Source organism: Pollachius pollachius (genome assembly GCF_949987615.1).
Source record: "Pollachius pollachius genome assembly, chromosome: 1".
In the NCBI taxonomy this organism is placed as follows: Eukaryota; Metazoa; Chordata; class Actinopteri; order Gadiformes; family Gadidae; genus Pollachius; species Pollachius pollachius.
This window is the reverse complement of record NC_136934.1, coordinates 11,820,657-11,830,231: the sequence shown is the minus strand read 5'-3', so window position 1 is coordinate 11,830,231 and position 9,575 is coordinate 11,820,657. Positions and strand designations below refer to the sequence as shown.

Sequence of the window (9,575 nt, the reverse complement as noted above, 5' to 3'; positions counted from 1 at the left end):
TTGCATCCATTGTACTAATAACTTTATTATTATATTGAAATGCATCAAACCACAGACCCAAAATTATGAATGTCAACACAAACATGAGTGAAAAGTAAGTACAATGTAAATGTTGTCGTATTAAGTCAGATTATTAACATTGATGAAGTTATTGAATCAGAGTAAAATATTTTTATGGACTTTACTAAACAGAAAAACAAAATTTCTTGGGCATCAGGAAGGCATTGTGGCCATGGTGATTAGCAATGTACAATAGCTGGTACATTCAAGCATTGCGCCAGAGAGAAGAGAAATGGACGTGTAACACAGATGCTTTGCATAGCCCCGTTTTACTTTGATAAATATATTTTCATAAGGAAAATAAAAAAAAAAATGGATTATGACAATTTGAAACAAGACCCTTTTTAGTCAAACAATTCCACGGACTTTGTCTTTTTGTATTTAACGGACACAACACAAGGCAGGGACACTGCCCACAGTACCTGAGTTACTATTGGCTTCCACATCTGTTAGTAGTTATTCTCAACAGTATAGATAATGGAAGTATGATATAATATACAAATTAAAAATAAGGAAAATAATTCTATAACTGTCTGAGTCAGGATCGTAATGAAAAACATCATTGGATGACGAGAATCCTCTTTTTTCTTGGCACTTAACTGTTGGACATTCCCAACCCTTATTACAATTAAATTAAAAACAGACAAAAGTTAGAGTTTAAGACATCTGATACATAACCCGTACTGCAGTTACATTTCACCGACAAACATTAATGCTAAGTTATACTATTTCCTCAAAGTTATAACTAAGGGAGCAAAATAGAACAGACAGACATGGCAAAGAGGTGCCTGTCTGAAACCATCGCTTCGCCTGGAAAGTGCAACATAAGGAAAATTTAAAGAGCAGAAAATGGTCACAATATTGTTCCAGTGGAGAGCGGGAACAAATCGAGGTTGAGGTTCATCAAGGACTCCAGAGCCTGTAGATGACGCTGTGCTGTCTCGTACGATGAACTGTTCTCTAATGAGATAAATGTGTTTCATAATGGAGTCTTTGTCCGGTTGCGAACCCTACACCTTTACCGCAGGTCCAACATGGAAACTGTGGCATCTGTGATGGTGATATGGCCCGCATGCTGTGAGAAAATGGAGACATCAGGATCAGAAAGAGCTTTATTGTCAGGGAAGATTGCACTTACTAGACAGTTTTGTAGTGTTTTGTATGTTGGTGCAGTGAAAGAATTATATAATACGAAAATAACCACTGAACATGTATATGGGAAGTTTTGTGTGAGCGCACATTTTTGGGTGCATTTGGGGGTATGTATGTGTTAATGTCCTGCTCGTCTATGTATGTCTGCATGCTTGTTTGTGTGTGTGGCCCTGAGGGGAACAAGTATTATTGAACAAAAATATAAAATAAAGAAAGTAAAAAATGTAAGATATACAATCTAAATCTAAGGCTGGAAAGTTTGCAGTGTGTAAGGTTATGTACAAGTTTCTTAATTATTTTGTCCTTAAGGTTGGTTATGTCTTCATGCTTGGAAATCACAGGTGGTTGGTTTGATTATGTAAGAAGACCCCTTACTGTGAAAAGAGGAGGGTCTTTGCTGTGCGGGTGAAAGCTCTTCTGTTTACATGTGGAGATCTCTTCTGTTCCACGGTCTGTTAGGCGGTAGTAGCCAATCCTGCGATGTCACAGAAAACACAAAAACAGCCAATTGCACACGGTTGCATAAAAAGACATGACAATAAAAATATATTATCCGTCCCACTGTCATAAGTGTCTATATACCAAACCAGATCTGAACACGAGATCGGAGTTACAACGCAAGTGCATTTTAAGCAACCAAACTGAACTCACTCGTTGAACTTTGGTGAGCAGACGATAGCGATGGCCTCCGGCAGCATCATCTGGTAGGAGCAGTGTGTGTGGAGGTCCACGCTGGACAGAAAGGCTGTCTGTGTGGGGTGAGTCTGGAGGGTGACAAACCGCAGTTAGACTTTGGGTGTGTTTGTCCGAAATGTTCGTTGATTTATGCTTGTTTATCATCGCTTCGAGGAGACAAGCATTAGCAGTATGTGCTGGAGCAGGAGGGAGGAAGATGAGGTGGAAAATTGGAACCAGAGAAGCTATTAGTTGGAAATTGTATAAAACCAACTTTAGGATTAGACTCCACACAATACACAACACACCGCACTATGTATTGGAATGGTGGGCACAATGGAAGTACAATATGCCAGCCAGGCCCGCCACTCACTCAATTTCGGCAAATTAGATGTTTTTACCCCCCCCCCCCTGCTCGTGTAGGGCACCGAAACGGCCAGCAGCGGCCCTGCGCTAAGCCTAGTGTCTATTGTGTTAACCCAGTCCTGACTCACGTGAATCCAGCCCAGAGTGATGAGGTCATACTGGTCCTGGATCAGGAAGAGCTCCTCCTCGTTTTCAGTATCACAGTAGTCAGGCCCCCCTGTCTGCTTCGGGACGATGACGTGGGTCACAGTGAAGGCATTCCGGTTCTGGAGAATAACAAAAAAAAAAAGGATTCATTCACCCTCGTCCCAAGGTTGAAATGGCCCTCGGTTGATTAGTTGAAAGACTGCAGCACACCACGCCATGATGCCTCATTCATTGAGAAAGAAGCATGTGCTTTTTAGAGTGAAGTTACATAAAAAAGACACCCGGAGGACATTTTAGACATGTTCTGTTCAATGGGATTTGGTTTGCCGACCCCAGGCTTAACATTCATAATCTGGTTAATGCAGGAATAAAGGAATATTTTGAAAAACAACTGCTGTAAGAGAAGCATGCTTGTACTAAGCTAAGTACAAGAGTCCACATAACCACATATTTCTATACAATTTCATAACTAAATATAACAAAAGAAAGGAAAAACATTTATTCGTCTCTTAAGATTGCTATGGAGATCTCGCTCTGTATTCGGTGCTTGCGGTGCAGCCCGGCGTTGGTACAACACAGCAGTCTCCCTTGGAGCCATGGCTCACTGTAAACAAAACCTCACCAGTTTGCCACACAGGATGCCACAGGTCTCCACAGCTCTGCTCGTGTTCGCCTCAGCCAGCCTCAGGAAGCTCCGGCACAGCTCGCCTGGGACGACCAGCTGCCGCAAGGCATCCACCATGTTACCTGTGGCAAATGAAGCACCATGAGAATCAATGGACGTGAGGAGAGGTCTGAAACCTGGCCTGCTGCAAGCGGAGGCATGTTGTGAACAGGAAATAAAGTAGGTCATAAAAACGGGACAAGCTAAGCCCAGAAGAACAAATACTTTTAAAGCAGGCGGGGTGTGGTATATAACTCCTCAGAGGCCCCTCCCCCCCGGGACTCAGAAGAAGATTAACTCACAGTTGTTGTCCGGACTGGCCAGCGAGCCAGGCTTGAGCGACCGGTCAAAGGTGGGGGGTGCAGAAGGGGTGGTTGTGCCAGGGGTGTATGCGGGGGGGTCATTGTACAGGTTGTTGGCGCCACCCGGGAGGTCGCCGTGGCTCTCTGGAGGGGGCGTGGCGGGAGAGACTGTCGAGTACGCTGGTGGGGGCCCCTGGATGCCGGCAAGGATGGGGGCTTCGGGAGGAGGGGTGCCCGGGGCGGCGAACTCCTGCACCACCCGCTGGCGCTCCTTCTCCAGCTCCTGCCGGCGGATGAGCTCCTCGAAGGCGCTGAACTGCTCCTGCTCCCGCTGCCGCCGCTGCAGCTCCACCACGCGCTCCCGCTCCGCCTCCAGGGCCCTCCGCTTGGACTGCTCCCTCGCCAGGGACAAGTCCTCCGCCTTCTGCTCACGGACGAAAGCACCCTGTTCACCGTTTGTCCAGCTAAACCACCTCCCCCCCCGCCCCCAACCTTAATGTCCCAGCATGCAGCAACCCATACATGGTCTGATTCCAATTAAATTAAATGATCATTTAATTCAACAGCTGAATGACCCCAGAGGAGAATTATTTTGTTTCCGTTAAAAGTCTTAAAGTCTGCATTTCTTATAAAACTGATTAGTTTCAAGCGTGTCTTTAACAGAAGTATTTACTGGGTTGTAGTTTATATAAATTTGATGATCAACTGCTGCATCATCAAAATTATATTTATATAATTTTATTTTAAATTCTAATTATTGTTTCATATATTCTGTGATTATTTTTCAAGTGAAAGTTAAGTTCTTGGAATGGGGTAGTTACCTTTTTCACAAGGAACTCTGCATACTCCTGTTCAAATCTCTTCAGCAGAGCTTTCTTCAGCACTTCCGCTTGAGGGAATGCAATGTCTTTAAGTTTCTACCGGAGGACATTAGAAACAAAACCGTGTTAGTATTTTTGCATAAGTAAAAGCCAAAAGACGTGAACATTTCATGAACACCTTATGTTTCCGCACCTTTAGTGTGTCCTTCTTTTCCGGAATATTAGCAGTTTTGTATTCCCTGTGTTTGGGAAGCTTCTCGATAAACAGCCTGAAAAAAACACACCCACAAAACAAAATGTAATGAACAATCGACAACGGGAAAAATTTGGTTTCAGTAAAAAAAATAGGAGGCAGAGGACTTAATTAGGGGTGTAATGGTACACGTATTTGTACCGAACCGTCACGGTACAGGCACTTCGGAGCGGTTACAGAGGTGTACCGCGGTACGTAAATGTGGCGCACATAGCGGGCAACGATCGTCGAATAGTCGAATAGTTGGAGTCACGTAAAATATCGACTAATGAATGTGACTATCGCTATTTATTACACGGCTCTTCTCAATGCCGTTGAACGCTCCGTTGACTTGCATGGGCCGTCATAACTTCCGGTGGTGAATAGCGTCCTCGGTTGCTAAGCGACGTCAACGTCTTTGGCGGACTATTTCTCTGCTGATCAACACTACGAATGCTGGTAACAAATAAATTGTAAAAAGACACCGTGTGAAGTTATATTTTTGACGTGTCTAGTTCACCGTCATGCAGGCTGTGTCCAGTAAATAAATAAATAATTAATAATTCAATTAATTAAATAATAAATAGCGATCCGTTTTCGGCGCATGTAGGTCTATCTGCCTAAGCCCACGTTTAAATAATTTCGATGTTGAATGTTGATGGCGCAGTTGTTGAAATAAACTGATTGATTTCATACAAATCATATAAGCCTCTCCCTGTGTCATTGTGTGTGCGTGTATCCGAGGTGCGTGCATGCGGGGTTCTTGATTGAGCGATTTTCGAATATTATTCGAATACTTCTCAGCGAATATCGAATAGTATTTTTGCCAGAAGTGCACATCCCTAGCACACGCATTTGAAATGGCACCATCCAGGTGTTACTATATCACTGTTGCTGTGGGAAAAAAAAACGAGCTGTGCAAACCCAGCTCACGACACTATTTCAACAACCCGTTTGGGAATTCAGAAATGCAAATGCCATAACCAAGTTTATTGGTGTTTTCATTGCTGCTGATCTACGGCCATTCTCCGTTGTTGACAAACAAGCAGTTTTTAAAAAAATTCCCCTTAACTATGAACCGTACCGTACCGTGACTTAAAAACCGAGGTACGTACCGAACCGTGACTATTGTGTACCGTTACACCCCTAGACTTAATGGTTACAAATAATTGAATGTTACTTTGACCTTTTAAAACCTGATAAAATGCCAATTGAGCAGTCATAAAGAATGTCCTAAACTCTCTCATAACCTTAAGAACCTTAAGTTTATTTTTATATTTGAATGAATTCATATATGTGTGTTGGGGTACGAAAGTACTCAAAGCAAATAGAAACAACACAGAGTGACAGTATATCAATATAGCCCATGATGGATGTAGTAGGGCAGGGCACCTTTTATTTGAATAGTTAATAGTGAATAGTTTGAATAATGTTTTGGTTGTTTTATCATTTCTGACCTTTGAAATTTACACACCTGTGTTTTTCCTTATGTTTTTTTCTTTACCTAGAATCATAAAGCTGTCACTCAGTTCGCTTCAAAGCACATGCACTAATTAAGAAGAATGTACAGTATGTACTACAAAACACACCAGTCAAAGGAGCTGTTATTTAAAAGGCTTAAACTTAATGTATATGAGCTTTAACTGAAACTGAAAGCATTTCTTCTTTCTAAAATCAACACTTTAGATAATAAATATATTTAATACATAGAAGTAAAAACCTTCTGCTTAGCACAGTTTGTCGTCTATGACAAACTTAAAGTCGCAATGTGTAGCATTTCAACTGGCTTGTAGCTTATAATAACCTGGACATATCTGTAGTCATTGCAGATGAATAGTGATTTCAATAATGTTATCAATCAAATCAGATCCTATTACCGACATTTTCTACAAAAAGAGAATGAAGGCCAGCCCGTAAAGAGTGGCGAAATCACGCCCCTTTCGGTAGAGCCCATGGGAGATCGAAAAAATATGAATGGGTTTCAATGGAGAGAAAGTAATTATTTTCTGGTCCCAGTCTTTATATGCCCTGGATTACACAGGTTGTTTTTGGATTTAAATGATAATTTTTCAAGCAAAGAAAACTAAAGAAATTCGCCAAGATGTTTGATAATGTTAGGTTTTGTGTGAGGCCGCTTTGTGAACTACAGCTCTTTGCTGTTCTCGACGCGAATGATATACGTCACCTCCCGCACTTGGAACTCCGGTACAGACATGGCGATCTCTCTGCTCCACTTCACCGCTTTTTTCCAAAGGGAGGATAAAAGCATCGAAAGAGGTGAAAACCATTATAAGTCGGGGTATGTGGAGAGTTTCAGTTAAGCCGATGGGGAGATCGTTGTCTTGTCCACGCCAGTCGCAGGGAGCGTGACGTCAAGTCTTTCTCATTATGTTTTCTCTACAGCCTTTAACTGAACAATTGCCCAATAAACGGTCAAACTCTTGACATGAAAAATTTAAATTTAAATCCACAAACAACATATGTGTAATCCGGGGCATATAAAGGCTGGGACCAAAGTGAAATTACTTTCTCTCCATTGAAACCCATTCATATTTTTCGATCTCATAGGTCCCATGGGCTCTACCGGAAGGGACGTGACTTCGCCACTCTATGTCTCTCTTTGTTTACAAGGATCACTCACTCCATCCAGCCAGCAAAGCCACATGCTCTGAAGCCACAGACCAATGTTATTGAGTATTTTGACTTCTAAAAGCCTCCCGCCTACTAACTGGGAAGGGCCTAATCTTACACGTTGCGACTTTAAATCCAATCCACTCCCCTGAGATACTTCAAACATCAATGCATTGTTTGTAAAAAAAGAAACTGCCAGTTCCATACTTACGTGATGTACTTATTATACAGGACAAAGGCGCGCTCGATGTTGCCCTCCTCCGTGTAGATAAGCGCCATGCGGATCATCTCCATGCCGGAGCGGAAATATCGACGGGGGGGCATGTCATCGCTCACCTCCACCGAGCTCCCCTTTTTGGTAAGGGCACGGACCCGTTCCTCCGGAGGCAGGCTTATGTCATTGTGGTCCGCCATAATAACTTTGGTTATGTCCTCGCACACACAACCGGTACTCTACAAAGACCAGAACAATTGGTTTAGTCACCAGGGATAAGACACAACCAAAATAATACTAATAATAATGATAACAATAGGAGTTGAGCGGCCTCAACAACAGATCCAGAACACTAGCAACAACTCAAAACTATCATTGAGATACCTTAATCAGGAGGATTCGTATGCAATGTTTACTTTAAAGTAGATGACTTGATTGATACATTTGTCATTTGAACCAATGACGTCATTGACTTAATTTAAATGTGAATACACTGAGGTTTTCAATGCGGGAAAAGGAACTGCTATTTATATATAGTAAACTCATCAGTGGAAAGCAGTGACCAGCACCAGACACGCTTCGTCATCATTGTCTAGGGTTCACAATTCAGAATCCCCGCGATAAATGTACAATATATTTTATGTTCGTGTTATGGTGTGATCACTATAGGGATATTACAGCTGTCATTAATTAACATCAAATAATTGGTTTTTGACCATTTCTGACATTTACATGACACTTAAAATCCCTGCCGTTGTCAGTGCATACGACAGACAGCAAAATAAGAAAACATCTGCTAGTATATAGCCTAATTAAACTGGAAAAGAGAAGGAACACGTCAACTAATGTTTAACAGCAGAACGAAATACACATTTTATGGGTATATAGAAACATACAGAAACAACAATGGCAAACATGATGAGAAATTCACGTTTTAAATTGAACAGATCTCTGATTGCCTATCGATCTTCTAAGCAGGGGATCAGGTCTGTTCTCCACTACTAGTTTACGCGACGTCCCCACATCACCATGTTTATGATATACACCTATATGGGCTAAGTAGTTGACTGTTAGCTCACTAGCTTGCATAGCCAGGACCTCAGATCTTCACAGACTCACACAAAACATAAGAGATTATTGTTGCTAAGACAAGCCTTTTACCTCTCACCTAAGGAATCCGTGAAACGAAATTTCCAATGACCAGCATATGGCCTAGCTAAATAACATTTAAATCACGAGTTAAAATGAGCTAGGTCGCTATGTGCGCTGCTGTAGCTCCATCGGTTTGCTTCCGCAATAACAACAACTTCCGCCTGACGAATACACAGTGTGTATTACACACGTGTATAGACGCATAGTCGACTTGTTATGTTATTATTTAGTTATTTATTTATATTTCACGAGTCAGTACCCCAATGTTAGCTATACGTTGGAGAAAATGAGAGTTGGGAAAAGGGATTCACTGTTTTGCGCACGTATGTCTTAATACAAACATGTTTTCTTTTAAATTTATTTTCAATTTCAATCTGTTCATTTCCTGTAGGTGGCTCGTTGGTCTAGGGGTATGATTCTCGCTTTGGGTGCGAGAGGTCCCGGGTTCAAATCCCGGACGAGCCCATTCTTTGGTACTTTGTTTGAAGTTACCTATGTCGGAGGAGTTCACCCAAGTCTTCATTGCAATTTTCAATGCTACGAAAATTGTGATAACTAACTCAAATGCCTTCCTAGTATAATGGTACCCTAATAAATAGGCTTGGATAATCAAAAATATGAAAATAACACGACAATGACCAAGTCCCAGTGTTGCAGTGGCAGGCAATGGTGCAACCTGGCATCACACAGGACATCGAGGCTATTTTAGAGAGTTAGGAGTCAGATATAAATAGATTCTGATACATTGTCTGCTTGATGACCAAGTGATTCTTCAAATTGTGCTCGTACAAGCCAGTTGCTGTCCGTAAGTTTCTGTCTCGCAGTGGGACATCATCACCTTATGTTGATCCGATATTGGTCTTTGTGAGTGCACAAATATTGTAACAAGGCAAATAATTAGTGTGAGGCCATATCATTCTATTTCCTGGCAAATTGTTTCAATTAAAGTGATAAAGGCAATGATAATAATTATCTTAAAACATTCTTTTTCAAAATGTCCATGAACACATTTGTTTTCACTACAGATTTCCACTTTATGCATCCTGTATAAACAGATAGATGACATATCAGGAAACAACTGAAAGACAAACAAAGGAGGAGGATCTGTATTCCGTGTACAATGGGTTGGATTACATTTGGGTCTTGTTGCCACCAACAT

The 9,575-nt window shown here is 41.7% G+C and overlaps 1 protein-coding gene across 2 annotated transcripts; it reads right to left on the bottom strand.

Moving 5' to 3' along the window:
* Positions 1-55: 55 nt before the first annotated feature.
* On the bottom strand, positions 56-8,568 carry LOC307082490 (STAM-binding protein-like A). Of its 2 annotated transcripts, none has more exons than XM_079746093.1 (10): positions 8,433-8,568; positions 7,262-7,503; positions 4,381-4,456; positions 4,188-4,283; positions 3,367-3,790; positions 3,023-3,147; positions 2,382-2,519; positions 1,864-1,976; positions 1,588-1,687; positions 56-1,135 (listed from the first exon to the last, which is right to left on the bottom strand). In XM_079746093.1, the coding sequence occupies exons 2-10, from the start codon at positions 7,462-7,464 to the stop codon at positions 1,079-1,081; spliced, it is 1,332 nt and encodes a 443-aa protein (XP_079602219.1). In that variant the 5' UTR covers positions 7,465-7,503; positions 8,433-8,568; the 3' UTR covers positions 56-1,078. The 2 variants fall into 2 exon arrangements, with proteins under 2 accessions (XP_079602219.1, XP_079602220.1); XM_079746094.1 differs by having other exon boundaries at positions 8,426-8,547.
* Between the last annotated feature and the right edge of the window lie 1,007 nt (positions 8,569-9,575).